General features: G+C 58.5%; 7 protein-coding genes across 7 annotated transcripts; 2 read left to right on the top strand and 5 right to left on the bottom strand.

Annotated features, from left to right (window-relative positions):
* Positions 1 to 3: 3 nt before the first annotated feature.
* Positions 4 to 1,960, bottom strand: P884DRAFT_299443 (pyridoxal phosphate-dependent transferase; the record flags this gene model as incomplete). The annotated part of the gene is made up of 2 exons (XM_069444688.1): positions 4 to 1,074; positions 1,238 to 1,960. 2 exons carry the CDS (start codon positions 1,958 to 1,960, stop codon positions 4 to 6), a joined length of 1,794 nt encoding a protein of 597 aa, XP_069297752.1.
* Positions 1,961 to 3,253: 1,293 nt separating this feature from the next.
* P884DRAFT_199591 (uncharacterized protein) lies at positions 3,254 to 7,158 on the bottom strand (the record flags this gene model as incomplete). The annotated part of the gene is made up of 3 exons (XM_069438241.1): positions 3,254 to 6,441; positions 6,508 to 7,006; positions 7,096 to 7,158. 3 exons carry the CDS (start codon positions 7,156 to 7,158, stop codon positions 3,254 to 3,256), a joined length of 3,750 nt encoding a protein of 1,249 aa, XP_069297751.1.
* Positions 7,159 to 8,026: 868 nt separating this feature from the next.
* On the bottom strand, positions 8,027 to 9,058 carry P884DRAFT_291839 (mitochondrial F1-F0 ATP synthase subunit F of fungi-domain-containing protein). Its single transcript, XM_069444125.1, has 5 exons — positions 8,986 to 9,058; positions 8,911 to 8,925; positions 8,558 to 8,708; positions 8,428 to 8,493; positions 8,027 to 8,371 (listed from the first exon to the last, which is right to left on the bottom strand). The coding sequence occupies exons 1-5, from the start codon at positions 9,031 to 9,033 to the stop codon at positions 8,346 to 8,348; spliced, it is 306 nt and encodes a 101-aa protein (XP_069297750.1). The 5' UTR covers positions 9,034 to 9,058; the 3' UTR covers positions 8,027 to 8,345.
* Positions 9,059 to 9,345: 287 nt separating this feature from the next.
* P884DRAFT_223060 (ETC complex I subunit conserved region-domain-containing protein) lies at positions 9,346 to 10,433 on the top strand. The gene is made up of 3 exons (XM_069439543.1): positions 9,346 to 9,656; positions 9,723 to 9,830; positions 9,906 to 10,433. The coding sequence occupies exons 1-3, from the start codon at positions 9,430 to 9,432 to the stop codon at positions 10,213 to 10,215; spliced, it is 645 nt and encodes a 214-aa protein (XP_069297749.1). The 5' UTR covers positions 9,346 to 9,429; the 3' UTR covers positions 10,216 to 10,433.
* Positions 10,434 to 12,149, bottom strand: P884DRAFT_259145 (CTLH/CRA C-terminal to lish motif domain-containing protein). The gene is made up of 4 exons (XM_069441316.1): positions 11,933 to 12,149; positions 11,785 to 11,861; positions 11,383 to 11,578; positions 10,434 to 11,185 (listed from the first exon to the last, which is right to left on the bottom strand). The coding sequence occupies exons 1-4, from the start codon at positions 12,032 to 12,034 to the stop codon at positions 10,718 to 10,720; spliced, it is 843 nt and encodes a 280-aa protein (XP_069297748.1). The 5' UTR covers positions 12,035 to 12,149; the 3' UTR covers positions 10,434 to 10,717.
* Positions 12,150 to 12,820: 671 nt separating this feature from the next.
* Positions 12,821 to 15,146, top strand: P884DRAFT_329429 (uridine kinase family-domain-containing protein; the record flags this gene model as incomplete). The annotated part of the gene is made up of 9 exons (XM_069445631.1): positions 12,821 to 13,033; positions 13,116 to 13,193; positions 13,253 to 13,302; positions 13,360 to 13,504; positions 13,576 to 13,618; positions 13,674 to 13,759; positions 13,833 to 13,902; positions 13,961 to 14,192; positions 14,301 to 15,146. The coding sequence occupies 9 exons, from the start codon at positions 12,821 to 12,823 to the stop codon at positions 14,782 to 14,784; spliced, it is 1,401 nt and encodes a 466-aa protein (XP_069297747.1). The 3' UTR covers positions 14,785 to 15,146.
* Positions 14,918 to 15,297, bottom strand: P884DRAFT_15721 (uncharacterized protein). The gene has a single exon (XM_069437244.1). It carries the CDS (start codon positions 15,258 to 15,260, stop codon positions 15,051 to 15,053), a length of 210 nt encoding a protein of 69 aa, XP_069297746.1. The 5' UTR covers positions 15,261 to 15,297; the 3' UTR covers positions 14,918 to 15,050.
* Positions 15,298 to 15,443: the final 146 nt, after the last annotated feature.

Here is a 15,443-nt window from a genome sequence, read left to right as displayed (position 1 = left end):
TGTTTACTTGAACACCTGTGCATCCCCGTGGGCGTCCTCCTTCCGGGCCTCGTCGTCACCCTCCCCCCGCAACACCCTCCTCAGCACCGTTGCCAACCTGTCTATCCCCTCCACGATGTCCTCCTCGTCCGCCCACGAGTAGGACAGCCTCAAGTTCCTCGGGAACCTCGCCGAGTCTTCATCCCCCGCCACCTCGAAGATCTGGCCCGGCGCCACTATCAGGTCCTCTTCCGCCCTCGCCCGCTCCGCGACCACCGCGGAATCCACTCCTTCCGGCAGCGTCAGCCACAAAAAGTAGCCGCCGTACACTTCTTCCCTGCCGTCCCCGACCTCCGCGTCTCCACACCGCTCTCCGCTGCTGCTGCTGCTGCTGCTGCTGCTGCTGCTACTACTACTACTACTACTACTACCATCACCGCGAGAAAACCCGACGCCCTGCCCGGCGCCGCGGACGCTATTGCCGCCCCAGACGGTGACGCCGAGGGGCGCGAGGAAGCGGGCGATGGCGTCGAGGGCGAGGGCGTGGCGGCGGCGGAGGGCGGGGCGGACGACGGTGTCGACGTGGCGGGCGACGCGGCCGGCGGCGAGGGCGCGCCAGACGACGGCGGCGGCGAACTGGCTGGCGGCGCCGCCGCTGCGGTTGGTGCCCGTGACGGAGAAGCCGTAGGCGAAGTCGGCCGACGCGTGGATCCAGCCCGTGCGCACGCCCGGCCCGACCAGCTTGGAGAAGGACGCGTTCGAGATGGCGTGCGAGAAGACCTTGCCGCTGCCCGCCGGGTTGTGCCGCGACGGCGGCAGGGCCGCGTCGATCTGCGAGAGCAGAGGCAGCAGCGGCGGCCGCGGCGGCACCGGCACCGGGAACGGGAGGGAAGACAGAGGCGTGACCGGCCACTGGAGCAAGTCGTAGACGTCGTCGCTGATGATGAGCGCGTCGTACTCGCGGGCGAGGTGGACCAGCTGCTCGCGGCGGGCCAGGGACATGGTCTTGCCGGAGGGGTTGGCGCACGTCGCGACGAGGTAGATGACGTGGCGGTACAGCTTGCGGTCTGGGTATGGGTTCTTGAGGGGGCGGTTCTTGCATGAGGGAGTAAAGAGGTGCGGAGGCCGACATGTTAGTATCTGGAATAAGGGGTTTGTATACAACTAGAGATTAGGAGGGAGAGAGAGGCAAGGGGAACATATACAAAAAAAAAAAAAGAAAAAAAGAAAAGAAAAAACATAACATAACATAACATACCTCCCATGGTTCCGCCTCACACTCCTTCAGCCGCCTCTCCAACACACCCACGTCCACGCCCCCCTCGTCCTCGGGCAGCGCCCTCAGCCTGCCGCGGAACCCGTTGTCCTCAAAGATGGGACAGGCCATGAAGTAGCAGGGCGCGGCCACCCACACGGCGCGCGTGTACCCGGGGTCCGTGAACGACTGCAGCACGCAGGCCAGGCTCTGGCTCGCGCCGCCCGTGATGGTGATCTCGTCGGCCGATATCCCGGCCCCGCCGCCGCTCCCGTCACCACTACCACCACCACCACCACCACCACCACCACCACCACCACCACCACCATCGCTACCACGCCCGCCTTTTTCGGGTGGTGGTGACCCTGGTGACCCGGGGGGGGTATACCTCGGGTACAGCTCGCTCAGCCACCGCGCCACCTCCTCCCTCAGCGGCTGGTACCCCGGGTCGATTCCGTACTGCAGCACGGGCACGGCGACGGCCGAGTCCGAGAGGACGTAGTTTGTTGCCTCCTGCAGGTCGGCCGCGGGGAGGAGACTGGGAGCCGGCCAGCCGCGGAGGAGGTTGATCAGCTTCTTTTTCTGTGCTAGCTTCACTCCCTTGAAAAGGCCACCGCCGTCAGAGGCAGTACCTCCTCTACTGCTGTCGTTATTGACATTGTTGTTGTTGTTGTCGTCGTCGCTGCTGCTGCCGCCGCCGGTGCTGGCATTGGTAATGGTCGCCATATTGGAGGTCGAGATCCGAATTGAGGATCTTTGAGACCGGGGGCGGTGGCGCCGAAAAATGAGATGAGTGATGACTAGTGTTAAGTAGTCGGGAAGCACGTGGTTGTGTGAGAGGTGAGAGGAAATGAACTCGATGAGGGGAACCCGAGTGAGCGGAGACGCGGCCAGCGGGGCAACTCCATTAAGGAGAGAAAGTCCCATGAAGCAACGATAAACCGCGATTGCGCTGCTCTCACCATATCTCTTTAATGGACACACTACATTGACAAGAGCCGCACTAAACGCTCAACGCGCAACGGCTTCTCATCTCGGCCATAGTCCAAAAAGGTTGACGACAGAGAGGGGCCAGATAACGTCACGCCAAAAATTATGTCTCAAGTCAACCGAGCAAAGTCACAACCCGCAAACAAACCGTAAAAAGGACCTCGATCATGATACGTTTTTTTTTTGGTCTCGAGACCTAAAACTGTCAACTGCAACTGCACCAGCCCATTCGTACTGTCATGCCCCGGCCCATCACCACATATCGTTGTGGCTGACACTGCAAGGCAGAGAGCAATCCATCATCCCGTCTGTCCACATCAATATGGGACAAGTATCCTTGCTTCTCCGGTCTATCTCAGAGGCCAGACACACACGCACAAACACTCAAGACATTCATCGTTTTTCCCGTTTTAGCTGGTCAGCAGCCTGGCTAGTGTTGGTCGCCAAGGCCCAGATCGCAAAATCCAGTACGAGCAACCGATTGCTTTGTCCCTGTCCCTGTCCCCGTGCTCTCCTTCTGATCCATGTCATGCCCGTCCACGCCCACATCGTCACCGTTGGAGACTCGAGCGTGCGGCCTTAGCTGCCCGCCTGCTATCAGGCTGCGTCATAGTATGTAAACCGACGAGCTCGTTGCCCGTATTCGTGTCCTGTAATCGTCTCATCCATCCTCTAAGACGAGATGGGACAGACCCGGGGGGGTTGCTGCAAGCGACCAGAGAAGCAGCCACGTCGCAAGGAGAGGGTAATAGAGAGAGACCCCGAGGAAAGAGTAGAAGAAAAAAAAAGGAAGAAAACAAAAGTACACTGCTGCTAGTATCGCGCAGCGATATCAAAATGGAGGGCAGACCAACGGTTCAACGTTACCTACCCAGGTAACTTGTGCATGGGTGCCACCGTTGTGCCGTGGGGCAGAGCGTCGTCATCCAAGTATGACAGCTCGAGTGTCTTAAAGTGGTCTGGGCAAACTTCCCGACAACTGTTCCTTTTGTCTCGCGGCCCAGACCTAAAATGGCGATGTTATTCAAATCATGCCTGGATTTGGGAGGCCGCATGACGCGACCAGTTTTCGCGTCCCCGATAACCACCTCGGTGGTTTCTGCCGTGCGAGTTGGAGCCCGAGGCGCCGTCGCGTTGCTCCCCCGGATAGGAGGAAGACCCGTCCCGCCCCTTGCCCTGCCTATGCTGAGCCGACGAGTTATGCCGGCCGCCGCGCGGTCCTCCCCGACGCGGATTGCTGCGCGTCCGGCCAAACGGAACCGTGATAGTCTTGCTCTCGGTCCCTGGAATGCAGATACGCCACACGTTTCCAGCCCCCGACACGTCGACGGGGAAGCTGATCGGTTCCGCACTGAGCACGGTAGGCCAAAGCTTCTTGCTAAGGGGCTTCGGTGCGGGGCTAGGTTGCCATGCCATCTCTGGAACCGTCTTAGGAAGCCTGATAGGAGGGACAGACCCCATTTCCTGCTCTTCAAAGCACTCCTCGGCCATCACCTTGGTGGTAGCCAACCCTTCCACCCCGGCGTCGGGAGCCACTGGTTCGGGAACCGACGACTCCTGCTGTTTTTGGGGGGGAGCCTGGACGTCACTTGCTGCAGTCCTGGACGGGTGCACCTTGCGGTCACCCAGCAGGTTGTCGATCTTGGCCTGCCACGGGTTTTCCGGCTTGTGAGTAGATGCGCGCGGCCCATCCGCTTCTTTGTAGGCCGGCTGTGATGCCCAGGCAAAGCTGGGCCCCTGGGACCTTGAGGAGCCAGCAGCGGTCCGGTTAGCCTCTGGCGCGCTCGTCTTTGATTCCGAAGCCGCTGGTGGGAGTCGTACGATCGGGTGCGGTCGCGGTAACGATACGTGTGGGTGGGTTGCGTCGCCGTCGAATGCCGGGTGGCCGGCCATATCGGGAGGGGGAGGGGATGGAGCGTTGTGCCGTAACGCTTCCGCAGTCGGTTCTGGACGGACGTCACGAGCGTCTTGACGGGCATCGCGAGCCGGGAAGAAGCGCGAGCCCCTTCCAGGCGGCACCGCCGTCTTTGTGCCAATCATGGATGCTGACGCCATATCGTGGGCAGGTATGGTGCTCTGAGGGAGCTGACTGTACTCGGACGAATCGCCACCCGGCACCGACGGCGCTTGCTGGGAGGCCGAGGGCTTAGGTTCGGCAGAACCAGCCCACGGGTTCTCTTTCCCGATGTGTATGGTTTGCTTCGGTGCGCCCTCGGTACGCACTCCATTCTCGTCAAGCCTCGTTGGACGCCAAGTGTCTTTGATAGCAGGCTGGGCTTCCGCAAGGGAGCGACCTTCTGCTTGCAACCGACGCTCCCTGTCGTCCTGTTGAGAATTGAGCATCTCCGAGAACCTGTCGTCGTTGGCACGAACAGCAGCGGCCCAAGGATTGTCCTTCATGTCGTGTTCACCGGTGCTCCTGGGTGCCTGCGGCTGTCTCGGGGGCCCGATCGGTGGCTGCCAGGGGGCGGCCGAAGTCATATTGGTCTGCGACGGGCCAGCAGCGCGGACGCTGCTCGGCGGTGCAATCGGTCCAGGTCCCGAGGGGGGTGGTGGTGCCCCAATTTCGGTCACAAAAGTCCCATTTCCTAGGCTTCGGTTGTTATTGTTGTTCGGAGCAGCCCATACATTCTTGGTCGAAGGCTGGGGTCCCCAGACCGCCGCCGGTCGATCACCCTGCCGCGGCGCAGTTGCCCAAGGGTGAGGTTGCGGGCGAGATTCGGCACCATCGGGCTTTGAAACGGTCTGTGCTGCCGGTTCGGTGGACTGGATGGGTTGAGTGGGAGGTTGCTTGGCAGGTTGCGGTTGCGGCGTGACGGCCTGGGGAGCCTCCTTTTGTGCTTCCTGCGATCGCTCCGGCGCTGGTTTTTCAGAGTGCGTAGGCTCCCGCGATTGAATCTGCGTCGGAGTGGAGGCTTGATCCTTAGCTGCCGCTTTTTTGCTTTTGCTCGTCTCCGGGGGTGGCCCCAGTGCCTCCAGTTTCAGGCGAATCCGTTCCCTGCGAGCCGCCTCTTCCCTGGCCTCTTCCTCCTGCCGACGCTTCAGAGCGAGCTCCCGACGCTCGCGCATCAACCTCTTCTGCAGCTCAATGTCATCCTCGGTAATGGGGGCGACCGGCGTGATCGTAGGCGAGGGCTGGACCGGGGGGGGCATGGTGCGGCCGGCAGGGCCCGTTCCACTTGAATAGGGCGTCGCATGGGCCGTTCCAGGAGAAGGTCTGGGCCCAAACGCATGGCCATGCTGGGAGCCGCCCTGAGCGCCAGAGGGCGAGAAGTTTCTCGGCGAGGCGGGGCTCTCGCTTCCTGCAGTCGTGGATGCGCGACGGGCGTTGATCAGCTCGGGCGGGGGAAGTGGATGTTCGGCACCTTTGAGTCGTTGCCAGCTACCGCTTCCGCCGGGGATGTTCGAGGATCCTCGTCTCCGCTCTTCCGGTCCCTGATGCTCGTTTCTGCCCGGCTGAAGGCCCCCCGAGTATTCCGTAGGCCCTTGCTGTTCGTGATGTGGTGGCCGCTGCATGACCGCGGGATGCCGTCCGTACTGCGGCTCCTGGCGCATCGGACCACGGCGGTCTGGAGCTGGTTCATAGCGGCCAGACTGCGAGTTGAAAAGTTCCCTGTTGCCTCCCTGGGGCCCGTCTCGCCAAGGGGTTCGGCTGAAGTCGTCTGCCGCAATCTCCTTGGGTGGCGGCTGACTACGTATTTGGTTCGTGCGGGCGTCACCGGAATTCGGTTGTGGTCTTGGTCCCGTTTGAGCCTCCACCGCCGCTGGAGAGACCCTCTCGATCTTGGGTAGGGGCGCCCATGGCGACTTGGTCGGCGCGGGCGGAGGCGGTGGCTTCGCCACCAGAGTCGGCTTTTCAGGCGCACCCTTCAGTACGAGCCCCTTTCCGGAACCGAGGACCCCAGGCTTGACGGATGGCGAGCTGCTCGGGCTCGAGGCTTTGGTACTCTCCGCGGGCGCATTGTCCTTCGAAGCTGGCTGGTTTTTTGACTCTGATGCGGGCGCGTTGGCGGGCGGTCCCTCGGGATGCGTGATGGCAACCTTGGTGCCGTCTTTCCACGTGATGGTATCGGGAGCCCAATCATCGTCATCGTCTTCGATATCGGCCCAGTTGGAGTGGCCCTTTGAGGAGTCAGACTGGAGTCGCGAGGCCATGTGGATTCCATATTTTCTGAGCTCCTCATCGGTATACTTCTTCGGCTCCGGTGGAGGGGCGGCTGTGCGTTTTGTTAGTCTTTACCTACGTCAAGGGCCAGCGTTACCTCGGGCAATTGGTTGCTCACGTCGATTCTTGTTCCAGACAGCGCTCGGGTCAGGAGCCGGCTTTCCCCCGTTTCCCCCGGAACTCTTCGTAATCAAACCGCTACCGACTTTAGCAACCAGCCTCGGCCGGCTCGTTGTCGTGGTGCCCGGAGCGGGGGACGCGGCGCTGGTCGTTGGGGCCGCCTTCTCGGCAGCCTTGGGCTGAGTGCCCGGGGCGGGGGTTTTGGAAGTGAGAAAGGTTTTATTGACGTTGATTGCTTTGAAAGATGTCGGCTTTTTGACGGACGAAGAGGCGCGGCCTTGGCTCTTCGCGTCGTCCTTGGTCTTTGACGCATCTGATCTGGCAGCCTCGTTGTCGGATCCTCCACTAATGCTAACTTCTGTCGAATTCACCAAATCGTCGACGATATCGGATATGTGCTTGTTCTCGAGCTCGTCCGTCGCGGCAGCGGAGGCCTCGCCGTTTACGTGCGGCTGTTTGGAATCGACATTTTGCGAGTCGGAGTCGACCTTGATTGTCTGCAGGTGGCGCGGGGCCGCTGCGGTTAGCGGCGACGAGCGAGCACCGACGGGGGCCGGGGAGAAGAAAAATGAGAACTAGGACTTACGGGCTCGGTGGAAGAAGTTAGAGTAGCTTCATCAGATCGCTGGTTGGGTGACTCAGTTGCCATCCTACGGTCGTCGGGGACGTTGGCGATCGGGTTACGAGAATGTGACCGATTGCGCGTCGCGATAGTGGTGGGTAATTGGGGGGCCTAAAAGGATGGTGGGCTAGTGTATCTGGAGCAGAACGAAAGGTATTCGGTCAGCAACCAGTGTCGGCAGAGCGGGAGGGCGCAAAGCCAAAGAGAAATCCAAATGCTGCTTCTGGACAGAATGTCGATGGCTGGCGCAGACTTGGCTGTGCGACGCCGCGAAATGTGGGGACCTACCCCCTTCTCCCTAGAAATTCTGTTTGCGAGGACCGAGGTTTTGGGGATAATCCCTCTGTTTGGGTCGGACGGTCGCTAGGGTAAAATGAAGGTAAAGGGAAGGAAAGGTCAGGTGTTTTTGGTGGGGGGTGTCGGTTGGAGGGGGGAAGGGTTGCAGGAGTTTGTTATCCTCTTGTCGAGGTGATGCGGGCTGGCTGATTCTCTCTTTTCGCCGGCTGACTGGCGACTCGGACGAGAGAGCGGATGATGAAGGTCAGAGCTGGTACGGTTACCATTTAGGGATTAGCGCAAAGCAATGGCCCACTCACAGCCCACGGGTGCCACGAAGGGCACCCTTCCAAACCCACAACAAAGCCCACCCATGAGACAGCAAGAGGCGCTGCACTGGGCACTGCTCAACTCTCATCACAGGTCAGTGGGCTTCATTTGAGATTCTGACTCAAGGTGATCCGGAAAAGCCAGAGGGGCGGAATATGAATACATGAAAACAGCAGTCAAACGACCTAATTATGCGTTTGTACATGCACTCTACAATGACCCTCTCGCTCTAGGCCGATGGCATGCTGTGGTCAAAGAAATCTGGGTAGGCTCGGTTCTTCGAAGAGCTGTCCGCAATGCCACTTCGAATTGGTCAGGAGATTGCAAGGCGAGAAAAAGCGTGACTTGAATCCCGCTTCACACGGATGGCCGAAACAACATCGTTTCCGCAGCAAACTGAACATGGCCTCTTAACGTCTGCAAGCTTCTTCTCTTTCAAAGAACGTGTACTCGGACCATGACACATGGCGGCCAAGCCTGGTAACCGTGACACGGGGATAATGAAGAAAAGTTTGTTGCAGTGCACGCTAGGCACCCTGTCTATTGAAACAATGGTTTATTTACACGCCTGGGACATCGCTAACCCAAAACACCCTGCAACGTGGTGCTTAATGGGCGTTGTTCTTGTGGTGGCCTGGAACTTAATGAGCAATCAACGTTTTAAGGGACGACCATGTAGCACAAACTTACGGAGATGGAAGTAGTAGTTCTGGGCGTAGCCAACAACAAGTAGGAAGACGATAGCCTGAACGATGGCTAGAGAAAAAAAATGTTAGTCTCCGCTTGTCCCCAATCTCTCGCTAGGACAATGGCCACATACGCTTCGCCGACGGGTTCTTGCCAAAGTGCTTGGCCTGGTATCTGCCGAGAATACCAGTGGGCTTGACCTCGGGAGCCGGGCCACGGGGAAGCTTCTCGTAGAAGCTGACGACGCGCTGCATGCGGACAGCATCAGGGGCAGCACCAATGGCCTGCGCTCAAAGTTAGCCAGCAGAATTTTTTTGATCCTCCGTTTCTTCCCATCCCGATTGTCCGGCATTGCAAAACGCCCCCTTCCCTCGGCCCTCCACGTCCCTGCGCAAAGTGCAGGAGCTCTTGCCGTTTTCGCCGGGTCCCGGACGGCTCGGTAGATAGCTCGAGGAGTGCGAGGCTCGACAGGAAAGAATGACGCACCTTCGGAGAAGCGACCTAAGCCCTAACCGTTAGCAACCCTTCAGGCCCTCTTGTTATAGCCCACGGGCAACCTACCTTGGGCGGGATCAGGGTCGAAAGCGCCCGGCGGGTGACGTAGCTCATTTTGGCAGAATGTGTCGCGCGCGCTCGCAAACTCGTCGAAAAATCGATGAAGGGGACGAATGCCAATCGAGTCGCGGGTCCGGCTCAATTGGGGGAGGCGAGTCGTCGTTCGAAGGAGTTGAGCTGTTAAAGACGTCCGGTTCCTGATTGAGAGCGGGAAAACCATCACAGCGGCCCTCGCCGGCAGAGGTTGTTGCGCGGTTCTTTCCGGCCGACCAATCAGACGACGTTAGGTGGGGCCACCCGTCAACTGGAGCACTGGCCCGTTCGTCACAACGTCGAGTCGAACTAATCGCCTCGTTCTCAAGATCCAGCTTCAGTTGCAGGCTGTTGGAGCTCGAGACCGTCGACCAATCCCGCACCCCTCCGATTCCCCGAAGAGAGGTGCGATTCACCATGTCCTCATTACGAACGACCGCCTCGGCCGCGCGGCTGCTGCGCACCGCGTCGCGCGCCCGCACCGCCGCTGTCCCCGCCGCGCGCCGCTACGAGAGCTCGACGGCGACGGCGGCGGCGACGAGTGTTCCGGCCAAAACCGAGCAGGAGAAGAAGGAGACCTCTCCGATGGCCACGCTCCCGCGGAATGCTCCCGACTATAACGTACCCATTGACATGGCGACCAAGTGCGAACCCCGCTGCCGCCCTCCGGGCGTCGTCCCCTGGGACTCGGCTGACCATTGAAAATGTAGCACCTTCACCCCGGTGCCGAAGCACGTCCAAGACGGCAGTGAGGAGAACGTTACCCCTGCTGGTCTTCTTTCCGGGGCGCCGATGGAGCTGCAGGCCAGGACAGTCCGGTACATTATCTCCCCCCAAACAAACCCCAATACCACAGCCGCTCGCGCGCTAACCTTCCAACCTCTCTCACGCAGCATCTACAAGCCCTCTAAGCCGGCCACCCAATCCGGCGAGCACGGCAGCAGCCGGTGGCGCATGGACTGGGATGTGCTGGGCAAGGGCCACCGGTGGGAGAACCCGTTGATGGGATGGCAGTCCTCGGGCGACTTCATGCAGGGCACCCACATCAACTTCAAGACCAAGGAAGACGCCATCGCCTTTGCCGAGAAGCAAGGGTACGAGTACTTTGTGCAGGAGCCCAATGAGCGCAAGTTTGTGCCGAAGGCCTACGCCAACAACTTTCTGTACTCGCCCGGCAAGCTCAAGCATATCCGCACCAAGTAAAAGGTATATATGGGAGGATGATGTGGGCGATGGGTTTGTTGTACATAGTGTGTCACCGTCATCCGGGAATATCGGTGCTCGCTGGTGGATTAGGGGTCTTCATTTCATAGAATGCGAGGCACTATGGAAGGTTGCGCAGATACAATGTAGGTGTTTGCTGTGCGCGCAGTGTTGCGGAACGCTGTAGACGTCTAATAGACTGTATCATGCTGAGGGGCGGTCCAAGCTCTTATATTATTCATTCCGAGCACACCACAGGTAAAAACTGTCATAACAACGCCATCATCATGCTTCCCCAGAATACCCATACCCGTGCCCATCCCTATTGAGGGACCATGTTCTAGTCTCCCCAGCGGTGCCATGCCCCTAACGCCTAAGCCCACCTGATAATACCCGCGCATACCCAAATAGTTCGCATCCGAAAAAGAAAAAAAAAAAAAAAGAACCTAAAGGGAAAGGAAACAGGTAAAGACGTCACCATTCCAGTCATACAAGCCATTACTCATGTTGTAATCATTGCCTCGTGGTCGCCCTCGCCAGCGCCGAGGCCCTCGGGACTGTCGGCCTTGAGACCTAGCTCGATGGACTCGGGCAGATCCTTCTTCTTGGCCCGAGCTGATGTCTCCGCCCAGGCCCGCATGCGCACCAACTGGCGGATAGCAGCCTCCCTGCGCTGGTTCTGCCGCAGGAGCATCGCCTCGTTGACCCTCGCCGCAGTGGTTCGACGAAGGTCCGGGCTGAGCAAGCTCGCGAGTTCCGGCCGCAGGTTCTTGTCGTGAGGAAAGATGACGAGCGCCATGGTCTGCTCAAGGTCCTCCAAGAACTCGCGGTTGGCAGCCGCGCGTGGGCCTAAATTCTTAGTTGCAAACTCCAAAGCTGGCGTGACGTCCCCGTTGTTGCACTGGCGGATGAGCTCAACCAGCTGCAGCCGGAGGAGCGAAAAGTGTAGCTTCGGGTCTGTGTCGAGCAGCTATATGCCGTGTTAGTTAGGGTCCTTGCTCCTCGGAGAGATGACAGCAATAACGGAACAAAAAAATTGTTGCTCATATACGATGTGGTTGTGTCTCATCATAGGCCGAAGCCTTAGCGTGGTGCATGTTGAAACTCGTGTTCAAATCATAGCAAAGCAGGGAACACAGAAAGCAGAAAGAGAACTTGAAGTCTCACCTCTGGATCCAGCTTGTTGAGGGCCGATATGGCCGCTTCGATGTTGCCGCTATGGATGGCATGCTGAATCTCCTGACGAGTCTGGACTGAAGGGTCCGGTTGCTGCGGCTGCAAGTTTGCCTCCTTACAGAACTTGGCAGCGGCATTGGGATACCCTTCCATCAACAGGTAGTCGAGAATCAGAGCATTGATATCGCTGGCCCAAGTCAGCATTGCACAACAAGAGTGCTATATCGCAAAAAACGGTGCGAGAGCAGAATAGATTGAGGCAATCAGGGGTTTAACGAGTATTGCAGAGTTTCTCCACATAATATTTTCGGAGAGATTCCCATTGATATGCAATCATCACTTTGCCGGAGGTTGTCTGCGAAGGCAAGGCAAAAAAGTACGGATGGCGCTCACCTCTTGGGCGCCTTGACCTCGGCGGCCCGTTTCTCGAACGCATGTTGTGGGGGCGTCGCGGTAGAGGTTGAGGAGTTCTGCTCACAAATTCAACATTAGGATCCATAATCGCCAGTATCAGAGCCGAAGCTGGCGGGAGGAGGCATACCATCCGGTCGAAGCTTTGTCGCAGTTGGGAGAGGACGGCGTCCCGGAAAGCCGAATCGAGGTCGAGCTCGCCAAGTTCTAGCGCTGCGCTCCAGCTGGACATATGCCTATCTGCTGGTGCGTTGCGCCTCACATCTGTCGTGCGTGTAGCTCAACCAACCCCCGATAGGCAGCTGAATTCTGATGGTTGACCAAGAGGGGGGAAAAAATTGATGCGAGAGTGGACTCGAGAGGGAAGCGGAGGGAGTGAAATTGGCCAAAGCCTGAAGCGAGCGAGCGAGAAATGCGTCAAAGCTTCCCTAATGTGGAGCCAAACCCGACGAGTCCCCAGCCTCAGTGCCAATAACTACTCCGTAGCTGAGGTAGTTACCTTATCGATGCGTGTGCCGCGCTGCCGCCGCCGCCCCAAGCCGAGCCGGCGGGCCACTGGCGTGGCAGCTGTGGATGGGTCCGGCAGTCGCTCAGCGGAGCCCCCGTAAGGAGTGCCCCGCACTGGCTTAGATAGCCCTAAGGAGGAAGAACTTGCCGCCTCACAGGGCTTTCCACTTCGTTGCCTGGGATGAAACGGACGAGGCAGCACGAACCAGGGACTTACCTCTTTCCGCGGAGTTGTGAGGATATTAGCTGCTCGGTTTCCGAGAAACTCGCGGAGCCCAAGTTGCAGACAGAACTCAAGCTCCTTGCAGCTGGGTACCTTGGTCCAGTCTCACTAACAGTCCGCATCCATCACCTGAACGCAGCTTCCCTGGCCGCCTCGGGCATAGACTTGCTCGATCCCATTAGCCCTTCCTTCTCAGCACAGAACTGAGCGGTTCCCACACCGACCGAGGTTTATACGCCCCAACCCACCTTGGGTATATAGGTACCCGCCAAACGAGCCGCCCCAATCATGCCGGCTCCTGAGGGCGGCGAATCCCCCGCCGCCAACGGCACGACAGCCCCCGAGACAGACGGCACGATCGCAACGAGGGCGCACTATGCGCCGCCATGGGCCGATGTCAGCATCATAGGCATCGCCGGCAGCTCTGGATCGGGCAAATCGACGCTGTCGCACGCCATCGTGAACAAGCTCAACCTGCCGTGGGTGGTCATCCTGTCCATCGTAAGTCATCATTAGACGGCGGGTCTCGGAGATGCACCGGACGGAGGCTTATCGGTTCCCACCCGCCCCGTTGGCACGATAGGATTCGTTCTACAAAAGCTTGGACGAGGAGTCCTCGCGGAAGGCGTTTCGGAGTGAGTACGATTTCGACGCGCCAGATGTAAGCCCACAGGCACCTCTAGCGTCCCGATCTGCCGGGCTCATGCGTCATCGCCGCAGGCCATAGATTTCGATGTCTTGGTAGACCGACTGCGTGATCTCAAAGCCGGGTAAGTGCATGGACACGCATCAGGCCTAGCTGGAGCTGATGACGCGGTCCGCCGTAGAAAACGTGCCGAGATTCCCGTATATTCTTTTGAGAAACACGCCCGGCTGGATAGGACGACGTCCATCTACTCGCCCCACGTCCTTATCCTTGAGGGCATCTTCGCCCTCTACGATCCTAGGGTCCTTGAGCTCCTGGATATGAAGGTGTGAAGAACAACGTAAAGCGACCCCATGCCCCCGTCACCCAGAGGCTGACGTGACCTGGGACCACAAAGATCTTCTGTGAGGCCGATGCAGACACCTGCCTGTCAAGGAGGAGTACGTTTTGTGTGTTGACTTAATACTTTCCCTGCAGCTGCTGACGTGGCGGCAGTATTGCGTGACCAGAGGGATCGCGGTCGAGATCTCGAGGGCATTATCAAGCAGTGGTTCACCTTTGTGAAGCCCAACTTTGAGAAGGTAAGCTTGCCGGCCCTTGCTCGAAAACCAAAATCCGTCTTGTTCATAGTTTCAACCGTGGTCTACGCTATAGTATGTCGATCCTCAGCGGAAGGTGGCCGATATCATTGTTCCCCGCGGCGTCGAGAACCATGTAGCCATGTGTAAGTGGGAGAGAACTGCTACAGACCAAAAAAACGCGTCGAGATCTGACCGGAGTAGCCATGGTTGTGCAGTTCATCCAGCAGAAGCTGCTCGAGAAATCAACCCACCATCGCGCAGCGCTTACCCGGCTAGAGCTCGAGGCGCAGTCAGAGAAGCTTTCTCCGAAGGTGACGATCATGAAGCAGACGCCACAGATGCAGGGCATGAACACCATCATCCACGACATTGACACGTCCAGCGAGGATTTCATCTTTTACTTTGACCGCCTCAGCGCCCTCCTGGTTGAGCAGTATGTCAACCTCAGCCCCCCTCCCCCCCATGACCCTCGGCCATTTTAAAACCGCGTGCAGACAATAATTGGGCCGGGTGCTAATCAACCAACCACAACGAACCGTAGGGCGCTGAACAACATCCCGTTCGTGCCAGTCGAGATTACGACTCCGCAGGCACACACCTACTCCGGGCTGCGGCCGCGGGGCGAGGTGTCGGCCGTCATCGTGCTACGGGGCGGGGCGGCGCTCGAGGCGGGCCTGCACCGGTGCATCACGGACTGCAAGACGGGCCGGATGCTGATCCAGAGCAACGTGCGGACGGGCGAGCCGGAGCTGCACTACCTGGTGCTGCCGCCCGACATCGACCGGCACGAGGCGGTCCTCCTGCTGGACGCGCAGATGAGCAGCGGCGGGTCGGCGCTGATGGCGGTGCAGGTGCTGGTGGACCACGGCGTCCGGGCCGACCGCATCGTCCTGGTCACGTACAGCGCCGGGCGGATGGGCCTGCACCGGCTGACCAAGGTGTTCCCCGACATCTCGGTCGTCGTCGGGCGGGTGGTGCCGGATATCGAGGAGCGGTGGGTGGAGAAGAGGTACTTTCGGTGCTAAGAAAGGGGATGGCGCTCGATTCATGCGGATCATGTTGTAGTGGTGAGAAGGGGCAGCATCCGAGATTCTGCATTGGCCTGGCGTTTTTTTCCCCTTCCCTTTTCTGTCATAAACTCGTTGGGACTGACAGATTAGATTGGAGATGCACCCTGTTTGATTTTTCAGTGGTTGGTTACACTTCAAGCTTCCTAGAAACGGCATATCAATTCATACTGAGAAGGTAAACAAATGCAGCATGGTCAAATCAGATTGGATGCTCTGAGTAATTAGGACCACCGACATACCTTTTCGAGATGAACCAGTGCTTGGCCAATATAACAATAGTCGCACTTTGAGCTTGTGGACTGGAAAAGGAAAATAAAGACAAAATATAAAATAAAGAAAGGCGCGAACGGGGAAGCTACCTCAGGAACCGTCATAATTAAATAAACTGCGAGCATGACGACCGTCCCTGCAGTTTGAATTCCAATCAACATGCCAAGGAGTCAAAACGGTCAGTAATTTAGTGGTCGTATGGGAGATGCTACCGTCCATCGAACTTCATTAAGTCTGGGAAGCCTCAACTTAAGTTACTGAACCTTATTAGGTGACTTTCATTTGTTAGCCATGCGTCAAATGGTCTAATTATGATCTGTCATGGAAACGGCGAAGGCATTCAC

The sequence above is a fragment of the Thermothelomyces heterothallicus genome (assembly GCF_042370625.1).
Source record: "Thermothelomyces heterothallicus CBS 202.75 unplaced genomic scaffold P884_scaffold_10, whole genome shotgun sequence".
Lineage (NCBI taxonomy): Eukaryota > Fungi > Ascomycota > Sordariomycetes > Sordariales > Chaetomiaceae > Thermothelomyces > Thermothelomyces heterothallicus.
The sequence above is the reverse complement of the archived record's forward strand: the minus strand, read 5'-3'. Positions and strand labels throughout refer to the sequence as shown.

Excerpts from the sequence above, each read along its gene's own strand:
- P884DRAFT_259145 (XM_069441316.1), bottom strand. The coding sequence starts at position 12,034 with ATGTCCAGCTGGAGCGCAGCGCTAGAACTTGGCGAGCTCGACCTCGAT. Across the intron at positions 11,862-11,932 it reads GACAAAGCTTCGACCGGATG|AACTCCTCAACCTCTACCGC; the intron begins GTATGCCTCCTC and ends ATTTGTGAGCAG. Across the intron at positions 11,579-11,784 it reads GAGGTCAAGGCGCCCAAGAG|CGATATCAATGCTCTGATTC; the intron begins GTGAGCGCCATC and ends GACTTGGGCCAG.
- P884DRAFT_15721 (XM_069437244.1), bottom strand. The coding sequence starts at position 15,260 with ATGTTGATTGGAATTCAAACTGCAGGGACGGTCGTCATGCTCGCAGTT.
- P884DRAFT_291839 (XM_069444125.1), bottom strand. The coding sequence starts at position 9,033 with ATGAGCTACGTCACCCGCCGGGCGCTTTCGACCCTGATCCCGCCCAAG. Across the intron at positions 8,494-8,557 it reads CAAGAACCCGTCGGCGAAGC|CCATCGTTCAGGCTATCGTC; the intron begins GTATGTGGCCAT and ends TTTTTTCTCTAG. Across the intron at positions 8,372-8,427 it reads GAACTACTACTTCCATCTCC|GCCACCACAAGAACAACGCC; the intron begins GTAAGTTTGTGC and ends ATTAAGTTCCAG.
- P884DRAFT_223060 (XM_069439543.1), top strand. The coding sequence starts at position 9,430 with ATGTCCTCATTACGAACGACCGCCTCGGCCGCGCGGCTGCTGCGCACC. Across the intron at positions 9,657-9,722 it reads CCCATTGACATGGCGACCAA|CACCTTCACCCCGGTGCCGA; the intron begins GTGCGAACCCCG and ends TTGAAAATGTAG. Across the intron at positions 9,831-9,905 it reads CTGCAGGCCAGGACAGTCCG|CATCTACAAGCCCTCTAAGC; the intron begins GTACATTATCTC and ends TCTCTCACGCAG.